Source organism: Pundamilia nyererei, unplaced genomic scaffold, assembly GCF_000239375.1.
Source record: "Pundamilia nyererei isolate P.nyererei 1_Seehausen unplaced genomic scaffold, PunNye1.0 scaffold00271, whole genome shotgun sequence".
Classification (NCBI taxonomy): domain Eukaryota; kingdom Metazoa; phylum Chordata; class Actinopteri; order Cichliformes; family Cichlidae; genus Pundamilia; species Pundamilia nyererei.
The window spans coordinates 444,386-472,118 of record NW_005187672.1 but is presented as its reverse complement, the minus strand read 5'-3'; the positions used below and the strand labels follow the sequence as shown (position 1 = coordinate 472,118).

At 39.9% G+C, this 27,733-nt stretch overlaps 1 protein-coding gene across 2 annotated transcripts in view; it reads left to right on the top strand.

Moving 5' to 3' along the window:
* The window catches only part of elavl2 (ELAV like neuron-specific RNA binding protein 2), a 32,774-nt gene that overhangs the window by 578 nt on the left and 4,463 nt on the right, over positions 1-27,733 (top strand). Inside the window, exons 3-7 of one of the 2 annotated variants that reach the window (XM_013915214.1) lie at positions 903-3,283; positions 16,959-17,049; positions 18,098-18,341; positions 23,937-24,040; positions 26,207-26,360. In XM_013915214.1, the coding sequence (XP_013770668.1) occupies positions 16,978-17,049; positions 18,098-18,341; positions 23,937-24,040; positions 26,207-26,360 (574 nt within the window). In that variant the 5' untranslated portion in view covers positions 903-3,283; positions 16,959-16,977. Of the gene's footprint in view, positions 1-902; positions 3,284-4,563; positions 4,707-16,958; positions 17,050-18,097; positions 18,342-23,936; positions 24,041-26,206; positions 26,361-27,733 lie in introns of those variants that run through there. The other variant, XM_005750380.2, reaches the window with a different exon arrangement.

The window sequence follows — 27,733 nt, the reverse complement described above, 5'->3', positions numbered from 1 at the left end:
TGATTTATTTCGATTGTTCAAACGACAGGAGTGTGTGTGTGTGTGTGTGCGCGCGCGCGCTTGGGGGTGGGGTCGGGGTCCTAAGCACCCCCTCTTATTAGGTGGTTATTTGCTGCCTTCATGTTCTTACTGTCCAATTCTGTTACTAGCACTAAGATGCTGACAGCCTTATGCCTCCAGCCTGATTTATCCTGATATATTGACCCTTTCTTGTGTCTGATCTTTAAAATATAATCTACCTAGTGGAGAAAGTCTTCCTGACATTCTTTTGGGACACACCTTTACAAATCACCATTAAAAACAGGGCCAACGGGTCCATGTTCTCTTTCATTTTACGAATTCGTATGTGCTATCTAAATGCTAATGAGCTAATTGATATTTGAAGGCATGAATAACGTCCCCCTCCCCAAAAAAGCCAGAAACTACAGTCTGCTGTCATCAAGATGTAAAGCCTGGAAACATTGTTGAGAGGATCGATTTGGAAGGGGTCGCTTAAAATGTTGGAGGGGGGGCATCAAAACAAGTCTTTCAAATGTTGTTTCCAGGATTTACACACTGATGACATTGAAGTTATGCTAATTATAAGTAGCCTCAGCCAGAAAACTGGAGCTACATCAAACTAAGCGATTTCCAGTGCTGCACGCCAACGTTACATCCCAGGAAATGTTGTTTTCCAAAATAAAAAAAAATGTATGTTCAGTAGCCCAGTGCTTGTTTAAGCATCATTAAAGGTGCTTTGTTGTTGTAGGTCCACATAAAGGAAAACTGACATTGTTCTGTGCTTGCAGGAAATGAAGCCTGGCGCGCACCGGCGGACGTCATTCACATCCTGACTGCTTACAGCTGTTTCTAATATGGAGTAATCTGCTCTCTAAAATATTTATTTGTTTCCTTTCTTTCAGTTCAGAGCCGTCACTGAAGCTGTCAGACCACCGGCGGATATCTCCCAATCTATTTTCCAGCTGTGAGGATTTCTTCCCGGAGCTGTACGCCAAAAGGCAAATTCATTTGCTCTTCTCACTGACACTCTGAGATTTTGTATCATCGGCATCACTCGGGTCACTCATCCATTTTTTTTTTCTTTACAGTCCAGCCATTTTTTGTTTTTTTGGGCTACACATGTTTCCCAATTTGTGAATTCACCCTGAGAACAGATCATACATTCGACACATAGAAGCAGCAACATGCTGAAATTTGAGCGACCTGACTTCAGTTTTTAATTTGTGAAATCCTTTTTATGTGGTTGATTCCCTGGTATGATGTCAAAAATGAAGATGCTGGAAAAGTTCATTAAGCCTCATGGCTTTTTTTTTATTTTTTATTTTTAAAGAAAATGTAAAAGCACTTGTGTGGTTGCAGGCTTGCTTGTTAATTTTTTTATTTTTATAGATTTGAAGACATTAGAAGTGAATCCAGTTTGTTACAGTGGGTCCTCAGTCACAACTGGGGCTGGGGTGGTTGATGCAAAGTTCTCATGTTATTTCCTGTGTCTAACAACAACAAATACAAATTTGGAGAGATGCTATATTCTGAAGGCTGCCTTTTTTTTCATAGGAGTTTGTGCATCCCTCTTTATTTGTTTTTGAGGTGAGGACAGTGATGTAGGTACCATCAATTCTGATAAAATGTCTGTTGTCACAGCTGATGACACACACATGACTAACACTAACATGTGTTTGAGTTTTTTACATCCTATTAAGAGACTACACTAAACTCCATTTATTATCTGGCATCTACTGGACATACACATAAAGCAAAATGCCCTGGTATGCATGTACATCTGTGTGTCAGGTCCTCTTGTGTTTTGCTAGGAGTTACATTATATACTGTGCCTGTTTGAAACTGTCTGACCGCCTAAAAGCACCGATCTCCCCTCTGATTGCATTTACGTTAGCCTAACTGTTGCTCCACCCTCTGAAAGTCGACAAAGAAGGTATGAGATAACTCCTGCTGTAGAGTGTGCTTCACTAGTGCACATCCAGTAAGGTAAAAATTACGGTAATGTCAGTATGTCTTTAAAATAAAATATGAAAAAGTGCCGGGGGAGCCCCAATTAACGCCCACATCTGTTTCTAACCTGTAGGTCGAGGGTTGAGGGCTGACCGTTGACTGGAGGGCTCAGAGTCAGACGGCATACAGGCTGCCTTTACAGTCACTGTGTTAGAGCAGTGCGCTGTCCGCGGTGCTGAAACCTGCTGATGAACGCGGGGATTCGCTTTCAGCACCAGTGCAAACGGGGAAATGGCGCAGACAGTAGCAGGGTGAGAACGAGTGCGGCTGGCCTGCTAGAGAGTGGAGGGGAAATGCGTTTCGGAGTAGTTTTATTGTGTCTGCGAGGGCTGGAGTGGAATAAAGAAAAGAGAGAGAAAAAAAAACGAGCCGTTTGCAACACGTGAAAGCAGCACACGTCTCTTACATGACTTCAGTAAGGTCGCTGATTCTTAGATGATGGTGACAGTGTGGTGATCTGCTGTTAAACAAATTTCTCAGGTTTCTTTCTTTGCTTTTTGTTCTTCCTTTTTTGGTTTTGTTTTGTTAAGGGGGGGCAAAAGAGCGGACTATGCTACTCTCGAGTCGTGGTGTTATTCCCGCCCGCTCCACAGACCCATACCACGGCAAAAAGGCGATGTTTGACTTCAAATGCCATATTTAGGAAAAATGCTCGGTCGCTTTGAGTGACTGGGGCGAGGACGAATGGCGTCTTGTGATCTGGGAAGAGACGCTCGAGCTCAGTGAGGAACGCCTCGGAGCCAATAGCATTGGAGGGCTTGTGCACGCATAAGCGGTGGATGGAGCTTCTCCGGGTATACTTCCGCGTCCAATGCATGTTCATGTGTAGGTTGAATGGATGAAACGGGGAGTGCGGAGAGGTATAGGCATGCTGTGATACGGCCCTATATATTTGCCGGCAGGACTATCTTCCTTTTAAAGAGAACCTCCTCCGTGCATTGGCTTCCACTCAGTGATGTCGCGTATTTGTGTGGCGCACCTGTAAAGAGCGAGACAGGCAGAAGCCGGCTTTTTTAATTATTTGATTCCTTTTCTTTCTTCTGTTATCTTTTTTTCCCTTTTGTTTCATGCATTTGCTGAAAGGAACTCATTTCTGTGTTTTGATTTAATAAATATTTCATTTCCCTCATTTTATCTTGTTTGTGTTGGCTTTTTATGTTCCCAAGTTTGAACTAAAGAGAGCGGAATTCGTCATTTTACACGCTATTGGCCAGGTGTTTTCATTCAGAGATTGTTTGCCTAAGGACGTCCCTAACTTTCATTTGTAGAAACGGTAAGATATTTTTTACACATTTGCTCATTCACCTGAAACATGTGAAATCGATTTCTTCTTTTTATTATTATTACTAAGCCTGTTTCTGTTCGCTGAGGACAGTGTGTAGAGCAGATCATGCATTCACTGTAGTCTCAGGCTGTCTTATTGCATGCAGACGCGATGGGGAAAGTCGCCGTGATGCATTCATGTTTCCCCACTCAGGGCTGATTTTCAACTCTTGAATCGCGGTGGCTTGGCATATAGGAGAGACTTACAACAGGCTTTCTCCGCACATGTGCTCAATTTTTTTTCTCTCCTTCTACCCCCCCCCTCGACATGCATGGACGCACTATTGCTCTAGTGTGCAGAAATACAGGCCTTGTAGAGAGCTGAAACGTGGGCTCCGCATAGTAGTCGTTACACTGTATCCAAAGGTAGAAATGTGGGGTGTGTTAGACTGATGTTACATATAGAAATTAATATTACTGGATACATGATGGAGCCAGTAAACAAACTAACAAAATTTAAGCTGTTTGATCTTCGACTTGAGCTCTTTCATTAATATAAAAACTTGCGATTTTATTTAAGCTCTAAATTATAAAAGAGAAAAAAGCGGGTCCAAATACAAATGAGATTTAAAATTAATGAGTGGTGGCTTTATTTTTTCTGTCTTTCTAATTTAATCGTAAGATGGTCTGTAAGGTTTAAGATGCAGCGTAACTGCAAAAAGACCAATGCTATATAGGTTAAGTGCAGCCGGGTGTTGTGCTACTTAGAGTTGCCGGATGAAGTTCTGCTATCACATGCATATTCCTATGCTATTTTTGAATTTCCATGCAGCGCTTATTTGTGAAGAATACAGGAGCTTAGCTACTCGTCCCAATTTTTTAGAAAAAACAAACACAAAAACCCAAAGCGATCCTAACCTTTGTCAGCATTCCTGTCTTTTGCCCTTTTTTGTCTTTAAACATAGGCCACCTATATATTAATTCCATGCCCATATGTTTGCTCTGCATGGATAACAATGGAGATGCTGAAAACTTAAAATATATATAAAATGTTTATGTTCACGTCATGCTGGAAAAGGCTATCTGTTAAAATTAGCTGATTACCCTACAAAGAACCCTAGTGGCACAATGTTGTTTTTGTTTATTTGGTTTTATTTTATTTTGGAGCTGTCGCTATTTCTTAGTTGTAATTCTCCTCTGTGCTGAGCGCTGTTTAAAGCACCAGCCTACACCTGCAGCAAATCAATTAATCGTCTATTTCCGGTATAGAGAGGGTGGGTCTGCGCTGATTGGCCAAAAGTCTGATTAATTTATTTAGGGTGGCTGGGTTCCCGCCACCGCTCCTTATTCTGCTGCGCAAAGACTGTGACCAGGTTTGATGTCTGCAGGTTGTACCGCAATAAATTCCCGCGACGCCGATTCAACACATCAAGGTAAGACAAGTCAAAGTGTTAGCGTGCTTAAAAACAAAGAAATACTAACTGTAAAAAGGGGTCAGAGCTGTTAGCTAGGCCAGACATGCTAGCTGAGCGCCATTAGAAGTAGTTTTGACTTGAGTAAACTTTGCCTCTTGTAACCTAACCTTAAAGCTTCTTAAGTTAGTGGGGTAACCTAATTAGTTTGGTCTACAAAATAAAATTGTGTGACCAAAAAAAAAAAGACTCTGGCAGAGGTTGTGTTAGCTAAACCCGCTCGGCTAAACCACAATTAGCAGAAAATGGAAGTTTCACCCGGATTAAACGCCCCACCTCTAACCGCTTTCTTTCGTAGCGTAATCTGTAAGTAGTCACGGTCTTTAATTGGATGAGCTGGGTTTCAGCACCGCCACAGGTGTCACAAATTAACCTAACATCACTGGGTTGCGTTCACTTGTTCCCGGTGAGATGGCTTCACTTCACTGTAGAAATGCTTTACTAACAGGAATTTAAGTTCAGTTGGTTTTAACAGTGGCCTTTGCCTATAAACACACAAAGCCTAAAAACGTAACCCCCCGTCACCCATTGATTTTGGGATTTTTTTTTTTCCGTATCTAAGTGACTTATAATAATATAAGTATATTTTTTTACACAGGCAAATTGCTAGCTGTAAGGAGTCCTATGTATTTTCAGAGTGATTTAATTATTGCCTGATCTCATTGCTAGTAAACCTTGGATTATTTTTGGGTGATACGCCGGTCAAAGTAAAGAGCCTGGTAATTTTGTCTTTGTAAGCTTGACCTGTTAAGACTTGGAATTGCGGCAAATGCGTTTTCACTCTACTTTGTACTTTGTGTGGCCTTGAATATTGATTGAGTGAATCTGTCGAAGCCACAGGCATCGTGGTGAGTAACCTTCAGCTGTGAGGTCATGAAAAGATTACATATCATGGAGTCAGCAGCTAAGAGCCTGACCGGGTAATTTACCAGAAATGCAGGACATCTGTGGCTAGGGGAATAGTCAAAAGGAAAGTGGCATCTTGAAGCTTTCAGTTTTTGTTTTTTTGTTTTCCTTTTTTAAATTTTTGATTTTTTATAAAAAGGAGGTCCTTAGTGATTATTAAACCTTAAATGCGATTAACAGATGAAAAATCAGTTGTCTATGCTGCTTTTTGTCTGGGCATCCGAATAAATGCAGTACTACAAAATAATGAAACGCTGTGGGGGGGAATTCATAATTTCTCTAACAGAAATGCTTCTCCCCAATCATGCTGCGTTTTATTTTGTTCTTAGTTGTACTGGCTGTAAGAACACTGTTCGCTGCACAGTGATTGCACTTAATTTTTCTGATATCAGTGGTGTTGAACACCGCTCAGGGGATATTAATTCAGATGAAGTGTCACGGCAGATCTAATCATAGGTATGTAAAAGATAGCTGCTGCTTTTAGGCATTTTCCCCCTTCCTCTCTGTTCGTGCAACGTCCACAGCTTCAGCAGCCTTCCTGAGGACAAGAGATAAGAGCGGTTGTCTTTATGTATTATTGAGCCCCCACGTCTGCCTTTCTAAATAAAGGCTGCTGACAGAGTGACTAAAATGCAGGACAGTGAGTGAACTTCCAAAGGCCACATATCACTGTGCTCTGCACGGCGATGTGTGCTGCTGTCAGAACTGGGTTAGTATACAGCATGTAGCTTTGAGGAGAAAAGCAATTTTGCCCTCTTTGTCCTCCTTAAATGTCCGTCCCATCCCCCTTCCATGACTTCGTTGCCTAACGCCCCCCCCCCATTACAAACCCCCTTGTTGCTGAGACAGGCTAAGGCTCTGTGGCTTTTGCACTTACTGTGTGTTGGCCACAGGGTGGCCCTCCCCAGTATGTGCAGGTCATTACTGGAGATCAGCAATGCATTGTCCTTGAACTCTGTTACTGCTTTGTCAGGCCTGGATACAGTAGGTGGGGTTTTTGTGTGTGTTGAGTGCTTTATGTAATTTAACTGTATTGTCTGCAGGCCTGTTTCTGGTGGTGGAAATATGCCTGGTTTTGTGTTAGACGTGTGATTTGGATATTGGTGAACTGGATTCATGAAGGATTTTTTTGTTTAATTAAAGTGTTGTTTTTTTTACTCTTAGTGGTTTTAAGTACCGACTTGGATTTCAGCAGTCTCACTAGTATGTGTGTGGTTTTTCTTTAATTTACAAGTATCATGGTGGATTATTCTTGGAGCACAGGAACAGTTTTTCTTAATAATGACTTGCACACTTTAAAATATAATGGCAGATAGTCCTATTATAGTACTGTATATTTTGTTACAGGAGGTTAGACTAATTCCACTCGTTCAACAATTATAAAATTGTCAAACTAAATTAAAGAGTCAAATGGTAATCTGTACCTTGTATAAATGTTTTATTGTACTGCTTTTATTGTACGGCTGCACGTCAGCTATCATTTTTTTTCTAATTTCATACCTAAAGATAGTAATAACAGACTGGCAAATATGAAGAATCATAAGCATCGACATATTGATGTTTGTACTCTAGCTCTCCAGCAGCACAGAGCATGAAATATAAAAATGCCTCTGGTTAGGATTTCTGAATAAGTCAATACTGATGAACATGTGTTGCAGTCTCTTGAGCAATATGAACCCAACTGAATTTTATTTCAGCCAAATTCTGCATTTTTCAAATAACGTTTTCTTCTGAGATTGCAGGATTATTGACTTTTTCCAAAAGTGTTGGTGAGAAATTGTGCGCTTGTAATCTTGGAGGCACACTGCCAATTATAACTCAGTTGCGTCACATTTCAGTATTACTGTGACATGCTCTGGCTGGCATGGGGGAAATGCTGCATAAATACCCTTTTCTCAACCTTAGGACAATCATAACAGAAGTAATACAAGTTCACCTATAAAGATGCTTCCCCTCCTTATCCTTAAGTTAAACTGCATTGAAAGCTGGTTTGCCAGTAAGAACACACACAGCAAAGACACAATGCAGCACTGCAGTTTTTTGAGATGTGGACTACGGAGCAGGACAAGAGGCTGGAGTGATCATGTTGGGCTGTGAGGTGACAGTGTTAATTTATCAGCAAAATTGATTGGATTTCAAGGAAATAAGTAGACCAGGGGCAATATGTCCAAGTAGTAAAATGCATGTATGTGCTTAATTTGGTAGGTGATGTTTTTGGCTATATTCTTTTTGTCAAGGACCATACAGCCTCTGAGTAACAAACCACATGAATAATGCTGCGCATGTGCAAACAGCTGCTTCACCTAACCCAAAACACACAGAGGTGTGTCTCTGGAGGGAGAGCTGGGACTTAGAAGTCGCTGCATGTTTTATTTATTTATTTATTTTTTAAATATAGATGTATGCTGTTGATTATAAGGGAGAAAGTTGCTAGGTTGGCATTGGTGAGGTGAACTGAGACGTGAGGATTACTGCTGCGAGTGAGAGGGATGTCAAACACCCAAGCTGAGATGCAGCGTACAGTATTCCCACATAAGAAAACAAATTACTTGATTTTTATTTTTTTCCAGTTCATCTAATACCTAACCAATAAATAAAAATAGTTGAATAAAACATCTACATTTTCTCATCCAGGTACAAGTAGACTAACCTTTTCCTTTTCTCCAGCATTTTCTTTTATAGCCTTATCCTTTGTACTTCTGGTGTGTGGGTAGACTAGTCTCATCTATGTTTTCAGCTGTGATATTTTGAACCGTTACTTGTGTGCTTTTAGTTTTCAAGGACAGGTTGTGCATGTCAGTGTGTGCACTCTGGAGTTCTTTACTCTGCAGCTTGTCACGCATACTTGGTCAATTTAATCCTCTGTGGAGTTGGTAGCAGAGATTCGTGCCTCCTCATTTTAAGTGCTCAGTGTCACATCAGTACATGCCGATCTAAATGTTGGCTTCATGTTCAAGTTGAAGAAATTCTATGGTCAGCCAAATCTGTACTAAACTGCCTCTTGTCAAAATCACGAGGGTTTATTCGGCTTGTTTTTCCCCGATGAATGTTTTCTCATAGCAGTCTTATTGTATTTGATGTAGTATTTAATGACTGAGATTAAAACTTTGCTAATTTTAGGAAGTTTAATTAAGAGGTTTAATTAAAGAAAAAACACTGGTAAATGTTAAGATTGTTGTTTATGCAGTGAACAAAATGTAGTATGTTCAGTAGTGGCCATTTAAAGTGTAGGTCCTCTCAAAAGCCTGGATATCTTAAAGTTTCCGTAATGACTTTGTGTGTGATTAATTTAAATTTAGAACTGAAAGCTGTGGTGTTCTTCAGTAGTCTGTCAAGAAAAATCCTACCAAAAATATCAAAATGTAGAGCAGGGCGATATGACCAAAAATATTTATCACGATATATATTTGACAATTTGCGATAACGATATAACTGATGATATAATTGACACGAGACAAAATACTAGCGGTGCGGCTTCGTAGCTTAGCAAAGTCGCACTGAAACATTTAACAGATTTCCGAGCGCCGTGTACGACATAAAATCATTTCGAGGTCAGTAAACACAACCAGAATTCATACATAAAGCACACGGGATTATAAGGGGCACTGTCGATTTTCAGAAAAATCAAAGGATTGATTTTAAGTGTGCCGTATTTTCCAAAAAACACGGTAATAACGATGGCCCGCTAGCATGCGCTACCAAAAATAGTGCTTTGTTGTGTATCTGACGGATGAAAGCTAAACCAGTTCCACACCACTGAAGTTGCAGCATTTTTACAAACCAATTCTGGTTCATCCGTTTCATTCAACGATCCACTTTTGCTTTTCTCATTCTGCGTCGCCGCCATGTGCGTATGTAAACAAAGGCACTGCGCATGCGCGTTTTACCCATATTCTATCGCGATATTTCATTTTCCTATCGTTGCCCAACATTACACCTGTATTATCGTGAACGGTATGATATAGCCCAGCCCTATCAAAATGGTCTTCTTGTAAGGAACAATCTGTTGAATAAAAATTTGGAAAATGGAGGTATAAAAGCTTCACACATATTTCACGAATGTTGCTAACAGCACTTTGCTAATTGTCTGAACTTCACTCCCCAAAAATTTGCTGTGATGTAAAATGGAAACCTGACAGAAAATTGTGATATTGGATCCTAGGAGTGTACAAACGCTTTTCTTTAGAAATTTACATCTGTCCATCTTCTTGGGTTTACTCAATTTAAGGTTATGGGAGGCTGGAGCCCATCTCAGCTGCCATAGCACAAAAGGCGAGGTACATCCTCGACAGTTTGACGCAGCGCTAGCATGGCTTACCTTGCCTTCCTCCCACAGTCCAAAGACACACAGCTACTTGTGTTAGGTTATTTAACGATTTTAAATTATCAATAGGTGTCAATTGGTTTTAAGATGCAGGTATAACTTCTGTTGTACCCATTGGGGTGAGGTGGGTGGGATGTGAGGATGGGTGTGAGGATGAGCTGCTCCTCCACCCTTTAAAGCTGCAGTAAAGAGGGGAAATGCTGAGATTGATTCAATAGTAGTTGATTTTTCAGCTGTATCTCAGTGGAATTTGATCAGCTGTGAAATCTTGCTGCTGAACACCCACTCAGTCACTTTTCTATGTAATTAATTAGCACAATCAGTGAGCTGCTAAAACAGAGCCAGCACTTCCAGCTTCAGAGGTTATAGAATGACAAATGGCTTAGAAACAAAAGTTTACTACCTCAGGTAACTCCCTGCATCTTTGTGACAACATTTTGAAAGCCCCTGTACTTTCTACAAGGCATCGAATGACTGCTAAATTTGGGTTGATACTGATGCTTACAACAGTTTGGCCCATGGATGACACTGATGTTTGAGTTTATTTTATTCATCATTGTCAGGGAAAATGAAGCAAAATCACTTTTCATGAAATTAACAGCTTTAAACTGTTTTAGCTCTTCTGTTTAGCCACTTTAAACGCGATCAGTCAGTAAATGTGACTTTTGTCCAAAAGTTAATGGTGGTCAACAAAGCAAGTCTTGCCAGTATTATCCTACTTTTTACATTGTGCCATAGTGACGCTAGTAAAAAAGCGCTCACAGTATTTGAATTGGAAATCTGTATTTTTCTCATAGCAGCGCTGTGCGCAGAGCCTTTTTTTCCCCTTGCGAGAAGGCTGTGGGATCTGAAAGTCCCACTAACTAAACACGCTACACTTTAATGAGTCCTAAAAGGCAGCCTGCTCAGTGGGGTAAAATTGTGGAGGTGAATGGGTTTAGCTTAGCTATGATGGGAAAACAAAAAAGAACCTTGTGGTCTTTATCTGGGCCTGGTTTCTGACGAAAATTGTGAGGCAAAGCCTCTAGGGGAACAAGATGCTCTGCTCTAAGAGGAAGCTGCTGGCTGGCTGCACACAGTGAAAGCCTTGACTGAAATTTTTGGGGAGCGGCATCTTGCCAGGCTTCGTGTTCCAAGTGTTTATCTAATGAAATATTTCTGCCTTGTGGCAGTATCTCAAGTGGGACAGTAGCCAGTGTTTGTGCATTGTACTTAGAATAAAAGGTGAAACATAAAATGAGATTTAAGTAAGTCAATTTCTTTAACAACAATATGTTCTCCTGTGGGCCTGTTTTTCTGTTACTGTGCGTGTGGGGAGCCAGTTTGTTGAGCAGCTAACTAAATTACAAATGCAATTTTTGGTAAATTAAATCAAAGGGCACAAGGATGCTTGTGTGCCCTTTGTCACGTTAACAAAACGGCAAAGTTTTGCAGTTCCCAACTGGTTTCACTTTTGACAATAACAAAAACAGAACCTTTTAGTCATTGGTTTTTAAGCTGCCGTTGTTCTACAGTACACAAGTGGAAAAATATTATTTTAGGTGAACACTAATGAAGATCAGGTAAGCAATAGGTAGCGCTGTATACACTGGCCTGCAGTTTGACTACCTGCAGTGTTTGGCCCTGAAACCTGCCAAGTCCCCACAGTACTGCACACAATGCTAATGCTGTCACTATTTTGTGTATCAATGTTTTACATATCTTTAGTAACACAATAACAGGTTAAAAGGGATTTTAATGATGCAAAAATAGTTTAGATCTCCGGCTAATCAGACTTCCTATTTGAGCGAATGTATAATTATTGAAAATCAGGTATGTGAGTAAAAGTAAAACTTGGACAATAACATCATGATGCAGAATTATTTTTGCTTCATTAAATGAATGATGATTTGAATCCCTCATGTCAATGACCGTTGTGTTTTTGTTTTTTTTAATAAATACGCCCATGTTAAAAATGAGCCGCAGTATGAATAGTACTCTAAAATCTCAGTTTAAGTTGATGTTGTGATGCTCCTAACTCCATCGGAGTGCATTATGTCATATCAGCTCATGCTGCAGAATAACGTGCACACCTTGATGTTAACAAGTAGCAGCTGATTTTGTGCAACAGAACAAAATATAATTTGTAGTAAGCTGTTGTTATTATTGTTATTGTGGGCTCCTTCATAACGCTAATGCAAAAACCACTAATAGGCCACTGTAACCATCTGCAGGTTCCTGGGTTTTGCATCTCTGCCACCATTTTTGGGCTCATTTGGTTCAGCAGCTTCTCTTTTAGTAAAATAACTGTTGTACAGCTTTCATTAAATTTACCTCCCACATCATCCCCTCTGTTTCAGTCACAATAGTAGTTTCAGTAACTCTGCCAACTAGCATTTTGGAGGTATAATTACAGAGTGATGCGCAAAGTGTTAAAATAGGACATGCTGAATTCCATTTATGATTAAGAGTTTATTAGAACAAAACTAGTAGAGCTCATCAGGAAAGTCGGCACAGCAAACGACACAGGCTGAGAATCCTGGCTGAAAAACAGCTAAGCAATGACGCAGTCGATTACTGGTCGTCTTTAACAAAATCTTCAGTGTTTCTCTGTATTATTTAGGGTCCTTAGAACTGTTGTTTAAACTGAATTTAAACTTTGACTGCAAATGTATATCTCAAAGCTTTAAAAAAATAATTTATTGATCAATATTTGATGATTAAACTGTAAATAAACTGTACACTCATCCAGCAAACCCCTCTCCCTTCTGTGAGGGGCGGTGCCTCTGTTCAGTGCAGTCTCACCCTCTGGGAGAGGTTGGATCTGCACAGTCAGCCAGTGAAATTCGCCACCTTAGTCATCCTGGTGACTTCTATATTTAACCCTGTGTGCTCTGTGATCAATTAACAGTTTGTGAACCTCAGAAGTTTAATCATTTACGAATGTGCTGGAAGTGAGTTTATACATTTGCATCATTGCTGAAGCGCAATAATTAAAACATTCAAGGTAAAAAATTAATGGGAAATATTCTGAGATGGATAACTGGAATGTGCTTTTTGCATGTCAGTCTTAGTTTTGAAACTTTGTGGAGATTAAAAAAAAAATCATCATGGACTCTAACTTGGTTTTTCACATGCTGTGCCTGAAATATGCAGTGTCCACAAGAGCAAGCGAAGTTAACCTGTGACGTCTCCGGCAGTAGTTATTATTCATGAAATAAAGTGAAGGCTGATGCCTATAGTCATGGTTTGGGGTTTCCTCCAGTGTATTGTAAGCTTGCCTGAGTAACCTTAAGCATTGGGGAATAATTTCGTTTTAGACTTACTGCACTCCAGTAAGCTAATGATGTTGGGCTTATTGTCACCTTGACTGTTTTTTAACTTATAAAAACACCTTATATGTAGCGATAAAATAAATAAAAATAAATCATTAACCGGTCCCTTTAATTATCAAACTCTAAAACACAAATCTGCAAAGAGATTTGCATTGGGGTGCATCTTTGTTGGAAACCATATGGCCTATTGTGCACTTCAAAATCACACTGTATAAATGAGTCTCCTCGGCCTTCGGTTCATCTTCTGTCACGGTCTGCTGAGGTTTTTCTCCTAAGTGAAATGCATCTGTGGTAATGGGTCATGTTGGTAAAAGCAATTTGCTGTGTTTTCTATTTTTGCTTGGGTTACGCAGCGAGTGGTTTCGACCTTGGTTTTGGGACATGCCAGCAAATCAAATGACTCATTTATTTGCACTTGTGCAATGCGACGTTAAAATCAACATGAATGCACAAATGTCTTGGCCAAGCTAAAAGCAGTGCTGAACTGAGTGTGTAACTTTCAGTTTAAGATCTTAAACCTTTATCATCATCCTCACAAGTCTCTCTAAAAGAGATTTTGCGTTTGTTTAGTGGAGTATAATTGATAATATTATTTTTGATAATAAAAATTGATACCCGTTAAGTTAATCACCCAAAATGTTAGACTGTTTTTTTTTCTTTTGTCCAGCCTGTGGCATAAAATTGAAATATAAACATTTGACGCAGAAATGACAACATCTAATGACAGAGTTATCACTGGCCTGAAGACAGGAAAAGCCAGTCACTGTGCGTGGTTATGAAACTGCAAGTGAGGCTGCGACTGCATTGTATTCATTTGCTCTGAGTAAACTGTGCATCACACCATTTTACACATGGATTATGATCTGCCAAATATCTGGAAACAATGGGATGAGCATATTGTGCGTGACACAGGATAATTTTAAATTCAGCTGATAATGCCCCGTTCTGAGGAGGTGCTCACAGACTTCACTGCTCGAGCACAGCTGACTGTTGTCTAGATTTTACTGTTTTGTCATTCTGACTTTAGTTAGCTGGTAGCAAAGTAATTGCCCAACAACTGAGGGAAAGCAACTGCCTGAAAGTCAAATTAACATGTAGCCGACATATTCAAAGGTCAGGTTGATTCGTATCCTGAATATTGTCACTATAGAAGATCTCTGCTCTGTACACGAAGAGACACAGCGATATACTTAAAACCCTCATAAATAACACTGTCCATGAACATTGTCATTTTTAGTCAAGCAGTCGCACTAATAACACATTCACAGTACACCTCCAGGTTTTCACACTTGGATAGACTGAGGTCATAATTATTTTCTAATTGAGAGTCCACAGCAGTTCTACAGCTGTTTGATGTGACTGACATTGGGCTGTTGCTGCAATTTGTCCATGTGTATTTGTGTACATAATCAGTGTTGTGTATGTATTTTTTTTGTTCTTCCTTTGTTTTGCCTCTTTAGACCCATGTAAGACCTTCCTCCGGTAATAAATCTAGAGACTTGATGGACACACTAACCTCCTTTAAAGAATCTAATTCTCAAAGATCTCAGTGTAAAGTTACTGCCAGGAGGCTTCATGTACAAGCTGTAAATGCTGAACATCTAATACCTGAGACTGCTTTTAGGGTCCCCTCAAATCAGAACCACTGTTTGAGTTGGATTCAGACGATGGACTGAATAGTCTTTCAATTTAGAAAAAAATCAAATTGAATGTAGGAAAATACTGATCTGTCCACCACTTAAGTTTCATGTAGTTTATTCCATGTTTGTTGCTGAATGGTGCACTAGTTCATGCTTACACCGGTTTAAAAAAATAAAAAGTTTGTTTACTATAATCTAGCTCATTAGCTGGTAGGATAATTAATAATATTCAGACCATTTCTACATCAGAAGATGCTGTAATAACCAGACCTTCAAAGTCATTTAGGGCAGTGAACAATAATACACATCATTTGGACAGGTGTTGCATTGTTGCATGGGTATTCTGTCTCTTGTGCAAATAAAAGTACATTGTGGATGATATAAACCCTTCCTAACTACTCTTAAACTAATATTTAATTTCCTCCTCCATCATCTCGGCACCCTGTGCATATACCAAACTCTTGTGACACTGATGGATGGCTATCTACATATCAGAAAACCAGAGCAGAAAGGACTAAAGGTGCTGTAATTATAAGCCATAAGCAGTTTTATAGGGTGAATCATCACCTTATTCTACTTCAACACTGATCATGTGACACAGCTATTCCCTTCAGCTCAGTGTCGTGGCAGTGTTGAGGCAAAAAGAAACATTAAAGATGCCAATAGTTCTTAAAAGCAGCTGTTTACATGAATAATATGCATTTTATTATAAAATGACACATGAAAAAGTAAGATTTAATATATTAACTTTACTACAAAATTTGGACATTAAATTGTAGACTGAGTTCATGCTTAGAAGTATGGTGAAACACTAATGGCATATTGACGTGTGGCTTCACAAGCTCGCCACTAAGAAATTGGATTAGTTTGTACCTGTCCATGTGACAATCGCAGCACTATTTTCATTGCATGAGTGGAGAAAATCAATTGGCATGAGAATGCTCGCAGGCCAATTTTCATTTGATGCAACAAACAAATTCACGAATGAGGAGCTGTCATCTGTTACGTTTACTTAATGTTTTTCAAAATTAGCCAAAAGAATCTGTTGTCTCCAACTTTAATTTCACAATATTTTACCATATTATACACAACATGGAAAAATGTCCTTATGCAGCTTTGTGGCCTGTAAAGTTATCAGAGGTGGCCCCGCTGTAAATGTGTGATCTTTGATGCTAACAGAGGTATTTTTAATGGTGTGAATTAAACTAAAGTCAGTTTACACTGCTATAAATGTCTTGTTGGATTGTTGTATTATGCACATTATTATTGGAGCTTTTGTTTGTGTCTAAATATTGTGTGTGTGTGTGTGTATATAGGAATGTAGACATGGGTCACATGGCCACATGTGTTGCTGATATTTGGCATACTGCGTCTTGATGGACTTTAAAATGTAACTTCTGTGGCTTGGATTGTTTTTGCCTCATTTGTCTTTAATTTTTAGTTGTAAGTGTCTTTGCCGCACTGTTAGTCAGTCTTTTGAATGCGCTACTATGCATTTGGGCTCTGCATGTCACCTTGATGAACTACTTTTTAAGAACAGGTATGTTAAGACAAAGTAAACATGTAGATTATTTCACCCTGGATGTTTCCACTTTTATTACTTATGTGCGCCTGGAGTTTTAAAAAAAAAAAATGCAGGAATGTGTTGGCTTAGCAGTCTTAGACAAATTAACTTGTGCTTTGCGGTCTTGGTGAGCATCTTTGTATAGCGCACTCATCCATTATACAAATTCCCATTCCTCATGCTTATTGTCCCCGTTGTGGCCAGGTTGCTCTGTAGACTGAACACTCTACACTTCTCGGTTTTGCTTTTCTCTCCTTACTGTAGATGAATTGTGACCAAGTGAAACGTTGCCTTTTGCTTCTTCTTGGTTTTCACCAATCTGCATGGACAGCCAGTTCGAAAAAAGGGGAGGGAGAAAAATGGCCTCCTTTTTACCCCCCCAAACGCTGACATGTGATCATCTCTGACTGTTGCTTTTGTTGTTGTTGATCTAACATGAAGTACTTTTTGTGTCCACATTTTCAGACGGCAACTCCAAACTAACATGGCAGTCAGACTGTGCGATGTGGCTTCTCTGCTTAGAAGTGGTTCGTGGGCGCCTGAGCCTTGGACTGGGGTCTGTGGCACTTTTATTTTTATTTTTGGAAATTATTTGTCCAGAAGGGCTCTTTGTCTCAGTGCTCAGGCCATACCAATGATAGTTCTTGTATTATAACATTGAATCTAAATCAATTTACGTATTAAATGTAGGCACCTTTTTGCAGTTTGTATGAAAAGCTCCCATGTTTAATGTCTCACTGTATTGGTATGGTCTAAAAACTCTCTACTGCCCCTGTCTACTCTGTATTTAACTTATAGCATCACTGCTTTTAAAATTATAGCCTTGTACTCTGTGTGACGATAATTTAAAGTGAGAATAATAGTAGTGTGACTACATCGCTCTGCTTTCTGGTGAATCTGTTAATTAAGGATGACTCTTCATACATTAACGTGCTGCTGGTTGCCTTAACTGATTACGCATCGTTTCGGCCTGTTCCCCGATGCTAGCGTACTGATGGCTGCAGGTTTTGGGCTTCTGTAGGCTTGGCATTTTCTAATTTTGGTGAATGAAATGTTACTACTGCAGTAGGAAGTTTAAAATCCTGGAAAGATAATTTTTAATATTCTCACCTCAGTTGTTGTGCATATGGCAGATTAATAGATTGCCTTATTGCACAGGGCGTCTCCTGTTTTCTCATAAAAGCAACAATAACAAATATCAGAGTAATTAAACAAATATGGAGGGGTCCAATCTCAACTTCCAGTATTTTTGTTGGTTATATTGCTAAAATCTAACATTTGTCCTCATACCTGAGCTAAAGTTAAATTGACATGATTAAAACCTGTACTCAGTTTCTTCTGTGGTGGCAAACTCTTGACATTGACAGCTTGCAGTGTGGGGTTTCTTTATTTTATTTTTGTTGGGTTAATTACCTGTAATGCTGTGCTGCATTAAATGATTACCACTGTTTTTTTTCTTTAATCTTTAAATTTCACCAGTGGTTGTTATTCCACTGAAACAGTGTTTACTGTGTGAAGAGCGTCCTTTTTTAACTGCTGGTTTTATGATGCTTTTTGTTTCATTTGCATTTAGTTTTGATTTTTTTTTCTTTCTGTCTCTTTAGCAGGTAATTGCTGCCATGGAAACACAGCTATCCAATGGGCCCACTTGCAACAACACAAGCAACGGTCCTTCAACTATCACAAACAACTGCTCTTCACCTGTAGAGTCAGGGAGCGTAGAGGACAGTAAAACTAACTTGATAGTCAACTATCTGCCTCAGAACATGACCCAGGAGGAACTGAAGAGTTTGTTTGGGAGCATCGGAGAAATTGAGTCCTGTAAACTAGTTCGAGACAAAATCACAGGTAACAACTGTTTGCATTGCTTACGCTGGTTAATGATTGCAGAACCACCTATGTGTGCATTATTATTATGTTGTTTTTTTTGCATTGGTGCATTTTTTTTATTTAGATTATTAGATTTTCTTTTCAGGTTAATATAGATTTTGAACAAATGGTCGGCCTGTTTGTGCCGTAGGCTTTTGTGTTGCATGTACAGTGAGTTTTTCCCCTTCTTTTTAAAATAGACACCAACAAAGAAAGACCTTAATTCTGAAAATCATTGAGCATACATACTGTTTGATTAAACAGTCGGCAAAAAGGGAACATTTGAGCAATATTAACATTCATTTTTGAATCCGGTGCTCAAAGGGTTGTTTTTTTTGCGCTCCACTGACAGTTGTGTCATTTAAAAAAATTGCACAGTGTCATTAAAGATTTTCAACCTCGCTGTCATTCATCGAGGCCTGAAGTACAGTTAAAGTGTTCCTGTAACTGCTTTGATGTGTTGGTTTCTACTAGAGCCAGTAGGGAAATGGCATTTTCAGAAAACTCCCTGTGGGAACATCCTGTTCAGTGTACAGTATTTGGGTAGGTGGACAATTTGCAAATGATTTCAGGTTTTTAATGGGAGGAATGCAGCTGGCAGAGACACAGTGACACGGTCTATGTGACATGAGCAGCTAGATAATGGTCGAGGCTGCAGGATTCTCACTACTAGCTGTTTGTGGTTAAGGTTATGGAGACCTTTCAGCCTGTCTCTCTGCCTGAGATGAAAATCCATTTGTTTTGTTTGCATTTTCTTCTGAATCAACAGTCAGTGGAGAGAGCGAGCAGAGCTTTTCCTTGAAATGATGCTTGAGGCTGAGAGAGGGGTGGCTGAGGGATGCAGTGACTTTAGATCCTGTGACTCTGACCTACATTAAATTAACATGTCAACTGTACACCCACCCACTTTGAAATATTCATGTTAATATTTCAGTTCCTGTGTATACCTGATCATTATTCACAGGTCTGTCTTTGCAGGGTTGCTACTATTCCCAAAAGTTACTGCTTCATTTTTAAAAATGCTGTCAAATCCTCAGACTATGTCGAGCTAAATTGTCTCTCGCTGCCTCCAACTACACCAGCTGCATTCTCTTATGCTTTCTCTAAAAAGCATTTCTGTTATAGCTGTATTTGTAGAGCCGATTCTTTGGACTGCCACAACAGATGTTTTAATCAGAGAGGTTATATTTCATTGGTGTAAACAAATGATAGCAAAGAGTAGACCACAAACCCAGGATGGTACTTGTGGGCATAGAAGACGGAGGGGGGGGGGTCTTATTATTTATTTATTGAATTTAAACTATTTACATGCAGTGATGATGAAAAATTATTAGTCTTGCCTGGGATAAATGCCCTCGTGTAGCCATGCATAAAATAAATGTATTTAATAATGTGTGAAATGGGTTGCGTTGACTTGACAAGTGATCCCTGTTTAAAATCAGTGTACAGCACAGCCTACTTGGGTGATTGAACATAAACAACGTTTGATAGGTTGCATATTTAGGCGAGCTAGTGTGAACGCAACACTCAAACTAATTTTCCGAGCGAGGCACTAAATGAAACGTGTTGTTTGAAATCAGCCTGCCCCTGTGTGAAAACGATTTAAGTACTACGAGGTCCTGATTCATGCATGCCGCAGCTGAAATGTAGGCTTTGATTCAGGAAACGATAGAAGCGCTCCGTGGACGAGTTTTGTTTTGGGTGACAAGACATGAACCTGTATGTTGCCTCGTCTTTTCTCTTAGTATGGGTAATTTTCACTTCAAACAAGACGTAAATAGACGTTAGTCTTGATCCAGGTGCTTTGAGCTTGATGATTTGCGCTCTTAAATGTTGGTTTTATATCTTTTCCACTAGATTGTTTTGTGTGTGTGTGTGTGTGTGTGAGAGAAATATTTTGTACAAATAGACGTTCTGTGTCCATTAAGTACACTGAATCCTTGCATATAGTTTGATTTTTGACGTTAAAAGATAACAGAACTTGATTTCTCTGAACAGACTAAAGTGCCTCTTCCAAACTTTTGACATGCTTATTAGACTCTGTTCAAAGAAGTCATGCCATTAGTTAATGCTGTGGTTTTTAAATATGGTCAGTTTACCTTTAAAACACTAATTAGCACAGCCTTTTCAGGTAGCTGTAATTAAACAATTAAAACCCTTGCTTGATCCAGCTAACTATAGACTGATCTCCAGCCTTGCTTCATTTTTAAACACGTAAAACAGCTGAGTGATCATCTGCAGAGCAATGATTTCCAATGATTTCGAGTCAGAGTGCAAAGCAGCACAGATGGATGATTGTCTGATGGTGTTCTAGTCTTTGTCCTCCTTCGACCTCAGTGTAATATTCAGTACAGTTCACAACATTTACTACAGAGATTTAAAAACATGTTATTAAAGGAAATGTGTTGCACCGGCTTGAGTTGTATTTATGGATTTAGGTTGCTGAGGGAGTTCAACATGGTACTGTGCCGGGACAGGACTTTTTTACATGTTTACCAATATAACCTGAAGTAAACACTACATGCATTTAACCATAGCATGTACAGGTGTATCTTGGAGAGATTTATTTTTCTTCTTCTATGGTGGGACTCGACTGAGATGGAAGCACGGTGACTCACTTGTGGTTCTCAGTTTTCCTCAAGTACAATGGGAGGCAGAGCCTGTATATGGAACCAGCTCCCATTTGGATTCAGGAGACACGCTCCCTCTCTCTGCTTTTAAGATTGGGCTTCAAACTTTCCTTTTTCATAAAACTTTCAGTTAAGGATGTTTCATTTGACCCTGAACCATTGCATCCATAGTTAAGCTGCTATAGGTTCAGGCTGCTGGGGGATTTCTCACGATGCACTCAGTGTTTCTCCTTCACCCGCCTCTCTTCACTCCCTCTGCGTTTACATGACACTACTTTGTCTTCCTTCTCCAGTGCTTGTTGTGCTCGTCTCTCTGTGCTGTGTGGTTCTCTCCTCTCCTCTCCTTTCCAATCTCCCTTAAACTGGTTTCTCCAGCTTTTTCACCCTACCATCATCAGGTTTTGGCTCATGGGGAACTTGTTAGGATTCTCACTCTTTAACATTGCAGGGTTTTTACCTTGAAACACAAAGTGTTTTGAGGCGACCGTTGTGATTGTCACTATGAATAAAACTGAGTGACAGTTGCAGCAGGCTCTTTAGTGAATCAGTGCTTAGATGAAGTCTGTTGCTGCAAACTCTAAAAGATCAGTGTGGCTATTTTGTAATTATATTTATTTTTGTTGAAGTAGAAATGCAGCCAGCTGGAGACGGTGAATTCTTGGCTCTCCAGCTGGCAGAAGATGCATGTCAAAGAGCATGCTTAAGGAAGGTAAATTATAGGTAACTGTGTGCATTTGCATAAACAGCCCTGCCTTAAGCAAATTAAAGCTCTGAAAAGGGCATTAATCCCCACTGTTGAGCTCTAGTTTCTATCAATGTACAAGTTAAATTTAATATAGAAGCTGCACTTTTGATTTGAAAATAAGCTTTTGAAGTAGTGCTTTTTACCCCTTTAAGGGAGCTTGAATTGGTGCTTAATAAAATACCCTTAATGTTATTCAGAACCTCGGTTGTTTCTCAGGAATGATTCTCGTTTTCAGCTCTGCATAAAACCGTATCCCCTCCAGACTCTGTTGCTTTTGTCTCTCCCTTGGCCCTTTGGCAATGGATTTAAGCCAGCCTACATCTGTGCGCTGCTGCTACATCAGATGTTGAGTAATCACCAGAGAGAGATGCATGCTTCCTCTTTGCTTTAAATGTTCACGCTTTGGCTGCTGCTGCAGAAAGCAGCTTAGTCTGTGTCATTTTCCTCCCACTATGGATAGCAGTAGGTCTGTACTGGAAGCTGGGTGCAGCTCTCTGAAAGTGCTTCTCAGCATGTCTCTGCTGCTCCTTTAATGACAGCTGAAAGCCAACAAGTTGTTTGTTAAAGGGCCTCTTGTCTTTACAGTGGATGCGATGGATGTTAGACACTCCATAGGAAGGTGTCACAAAAGCTTTGCATGCTCGTATAGAGCGTCTGTAGGGGAACATTGTACAGCAAGCATTTTGCCCTCAGGGCTCAAGTAGATGTTTCATTTCACCAGCTCATTTCAAAGACTTGGCATATTTCTCCTGGCGATAATGTTCCCTGACCTGGAGGTGAAATTAAGTTTATGAACTTGGTGAGTCACTGCTTGATCTGCTGTGATCAAGCAGTGAGATGGATTAAACGCGGTATGGGAGTATATAGGGAGTTCAGCTGCGTAGCAAAGCAGTCTCGAGATATTTCATAGTTGGATGTTTAATTATTGTAAACAAAATTTAGTGTGCTCTGAGTTACAGTTCAGCCTGTTTAGGTGCAACACAGAAACCCAAAGATCAGGGACATTTATCAGTTGAAAATGCATTTATTATTAAATCGTTATGCTTGATTATATGAATAAATATCTTAATATCATAACAGTAATAATCCTATAACTAACCAGCAGTGGGATTTCAGTCTTTGAACCGTGCAGAGTAGTAAGGAATGGGTTCATATGAATGGCCTTTTCTCAGCTATTCACTGTAGCGATGCATCAACAAGGACAACTTACTGGTGCAAGAAAGCATCACCAGATAAATGCTAAGCTAAATGTGTCCATTCTCATTACAAAATACTTGCATGAATGGGGACAGTCATTTAATATCTAAAATTTAAATTGACAGATTACTTTAAATTCAGCGTATCACCTGTGCAGTGGTGCACAGATGTGACGGTGTCTGTTACAGTATTGTGTAGTAGACATGAATGTCTCAATGAGAGCTTTTTTGGGCGGTAGGAAAAAATGTATATATTTTTGGCAGTTTGAAGCATGGAGTGAGTTAATATATCACTGAAAGAATAGAAAGTCTAGTTTTACGTGCATTTAATTAGGGGCACCCGAGAGATGGAGAAAAGTCTATATTGAAGAGAAAAAATCTGCTACTGCAGGAAGAACTTCTGCCGCAATCATTGCTTTAATATAACTAATCAAAGTGCAGGTTAATGGTGTCGTGAGCCTCAGTGTCAGAGATTTAAATTATTTTTAATTTCCCAAAACTTTCCGATGCCATTCAGCTTGTTTATATATGTGCTGCATTAATATGGTGAAACTGCTCGAGATGGTGAACTTGACCGGCAGTGAAATTGCAGAGAAACCCAGGATGTGGGTGGAGGAAATTGAATTGCCTCTGTGCACATAGTGAGTGGGTGTCAATCTATTGTACATTTTAGAGATAAACTGCAGCGGGAGGGGAAGACATTGAGCCTCGGCTACTTCGCTCTGTCGTCGATGAGTTGGTGTGAAAGCAGAGCAATTGCTTGTCATTTTTAATTTAAAACCTGTTTGTCAAAGAGCGTGTTTAGTTTGTTTACAACCTGTGGTAAATTTCCTGAGATTTGTAGGAAATGGTTTGACCTCTGTGCTGTGCCAGATATGAGATTGTTTGGGGAGGGGGTAAAACCACATTTATGCTAATTCTGCTGATTCTAAAAAGACCTGTTTTTGCACACATTTGTCTTAAATTTCATGTCACATTAATTTTATTTATATTGTGATTGCAGGGCAGAGCCTAGGCTATGGATTTGTGAATTATGTGGACCCAAAGGATGCAGAAAAGGCCATCAATACCTTAAATGGCTTGAGACTTCAGACCAAAACCATCAAGGTAAGACATCATATGTTGTCCTTTTTGACAGGTTTGAAAAAATAAATAAAAATGTCTTACCGGTTATGTCTGGCTCTGTAGGTTGGAGTCGAGACATAATGAGGCTGGAGCAGTGTGGGGTGTAAAGGGAGCCTATTGTTAATCTGGGCACAGGCGGCTTTGCTTGGGCCTCTAGTAGAGCAGAACTGTTTCTATGGTTGCATGTGCTGTAGCACTGCTGTATGCCTTTACAGGGAGGTGGCTGCCATTAGCATTCATCAGGCAATGTAGCACTCAATGTGCTGGTGGAGAAACTCATTTGCTTCATATAGTGCTGCAGGATTTGTGGATGGTGGAGTCAGATTATTAGATGTGATACTTTTTTTTCATTTTTTGTGCTGGCCTTACGAGGAGCTAGCCTTCTCATATCAGGCAGAAAGCTATTAGAGAATTTCTGTGGGCAAAAACATATTTTGTAATAGAAAATTGATGTTTGAATAGCACCAAATTTGTAAGCTGTACGCTTGATTATTTCTGTTTTTAACACTTCAATATTGTGCAGATGTGGCATGTCATGACAGCGGAAGATGTAGTGTTGTGAGCCATACCGCTTCAATTCCACAAATCGGAGCCCATCTTTCTCATGTCGCTGCCTGTCTCGGTTCATACCCCTGAAAGTAGAACATGGTAACATTGCCTTATGCATCACACATCCGAAACTCTCCAGCTGCCCTGTCAGAAGTGCAAATAAACCCAGTGAAGTGGGGGAATATACTTTGCAAATATTAGCATTAAATAAAGTGTGAAGGTTAGACTATGGAGGAGGCTGGGCAGGGGGCTTTAGCTTTTACTGTTATCACTCTACTCTTCACCGGTGGTACACGGCAGATTTTGAGGTGTGGTCACTTGACCTTTATTTATTCCCATAAAATGATGGCAGAGGAATAAAGATGAGTGTGACGCTAGGGGGAACACACTCACACACTCTGTTCTTTCTTTGTCTGATTCTCTCAATTCTCTTCCACAAAACCATCCTCCAACACTTCTTATCACATCAGCTCTGAAAATTTCGGCTGCTTTGGTTCCTGCAGATTATCAGACAAATCTCGACATAACCGAAAATGAGATGGTGCATGGAGAAAAATGAATTTGACTGCTGAGGGGTGTAATGATGTATTGATCCACATGACCTGGTAGAGGATTGAGTCTACCTCTCTTTGCTATTACTTGTCTGGGTTTCTGGATGGATGTTTGTTTGTGCCCCATATTTATTCTAGCCTGTTGCTGGAGATTTTTCTGATGTAATCTGAATTCAGAGGCAACAAAACCTCTAGAGTAGTTCAGATGAAGGTAAAGAGGCAGCCACGTTGCTGTGTAGAGCGATTTTTAACACTTTGGGGTTTTTTTAAATTTTGTTTTATTTTGAAAGATGAGCTTTCTTGATGGGCCTGACGTTTAAATTGTCAGGATTTTGAGTTGAGGGACAAAATGTGACAGGTTAAACTCTTTGTGGACAGGCTGGTTTGTCAGTGTCCAATTAATAATAATAAAATGTTTTAGTGTTTAGGTTTGCACTGAGGAAGACAGCAGCAGAAACCGGCAATGCACCACCCTAATGTTGCTAAAACCCAGCTGCTAACACTTACATCCTTTATATTAACTAATGTTACAAACACATCGAGTCACTGCAGTTTGTGTACAACACTTCTTTTTTTTCCTTTTTCTTTTTTTTTGCAAAGCCCTGATTTCCTTTCACCTGCATTAATGGGGTCCCTCGGGTTAAGGATGGGAAAAGTTGAGCTCATTTTGGGACATTTTCAAACGTAGCCGACGGTCTGTATTGAATGTCTGGTTTGTGGTCTCACTGTGTTATCACGTGATGGTTAAAGTTGGAATACAGATGGTTTTACAAACACTGGCGGGCTTGATGTCTGCTGGCTATGATGTTAGGAGATGCCCTACACAGTAATGTAGTCTACAGAAGACGGTGTATTTAGTTTATCATGTGATGCAGTTCTGTGTGTGGCCTGCAAGTTCACTCAAACGTGAGTTAGTTTATATTCTCTCCGCTATGACTCGGTTACAGCCTCTGTTCGGAGATAAGAATCAAAGGTGATGGATGGTCTAACCTGCTTGTGCGTAAACTGGCTGTAATATACTGAGGTCGACAACTGTTTCCACTTGTAGGTTTCCTATGCGCGTCCAAGCTCCGCCTCCATCAGAGATGCAAATTTATACGTCAGTGGCCTGCCAAAAACTATGACTCAGAAGGAACTGGAGCAGCTCTTCTCTCAGTACGGACGCATTATTACCTCACGCATTCTGGTGGACCAGGTGACTGGTGAGTACAGCACGACAGCTTCCCCTCGTCTTTGTTCCATCTTCACTCTGTCACGCCCATCCTCCCATTTCCCTCCTGACTGCCAGCAAAATGACACAACCAGGACTGAGAAATGCATCAGAGGTGTTGCTACGAGGTTCCCAAAAACGCAATTTTCCACAAGACGTGCTCATAAATATGCATAGATGGAATATAAAATTGAGTATAAAGTAGCAGGACTCGATGCGTCATAATTTCTCCCTCCTGCCTGCACTTACTCCCTTTTCTCTTTCCATCCCCAAGGTGTACATGCGATACCTGTTTTATGGCAAGAAATGAAATGCATTTAGAGCAGTTATATTCTCCTTTCCTCAGCTGTCAAGCAGAAGCCTTATGAAACACTGATAAACAGAATCTTTCACTGGGACATTTCCCAGTGGTTCTGTCCCACTGCTGAAGCTTATTCCTTCTGGCGTGTGTTATGGGAATGGCTGTTTTCATAGTTTTCAAACATAAAACCACTTGTTCCTTGGGGATTCAATGGTCTTACCTTAGTATTAATAACCCAGCTCAGTCTTTCTGCAACCTGCAACTTTTTTATGTATAGAAATAACAGAAATGTGTTAATGAGCTAAAAATGTAAAAGTAGCAAAATGTGCAGCAAAAACTTCTTACACAAATGACATGGGAGGCTGGCCTGATTGACCAATACTGGCAAAGACTGCGCTCATTGGCAGGCAGCAGTCACATATGTGACCGAGGGGAATGACATGCACTGGTGTCCCAACAGGGCATTAAGAGGGTAAATAAGTCGAAGCAGCAAGTCAAGAGTGATGCAGCCCACTTAAAAGCCATTAAATCACATGGAGCCCACCTCAACTTAAATCCTCTCAAATCAATGTACAGGAGAAAGTGTTATTAAACCAATTAAATGTGCTGTCGCCTATAAATTGCTAATCAACCATATGTAAGATTAAGGCTGATGTGTGACTCACCTGCCACTGTGACACAAACTTCAGTATAAGTGCAGTAAGTTTAGGTCAGACTGTCACAAACTAACAGCTTATATTACCAGATTTTATTCAGTTTTATTTAAATGTATTTATGTAAATACATAACTGTACATACTTGAGTGATTTCAAACTGCATTTTATTACGATGGCCCACCTGCAGCACATTTGCAACCCAACAGGGGGCCCCGACCCACACTTTGGGAATCACTGAGTTAAACGAATAGGGATGGGTATCGTTTAGGTTTTATCCGATACCGGTGCCAAATCGGTACTTTTGAAACTGTGCCGGTGCTTAAAGAATGGAGAACACAAAATTGGTCCAAAAACCTCTCATGTTCAGCTGTTTTTTGTAAAAAGATAACAATGTTAGCCTTTTCTGCA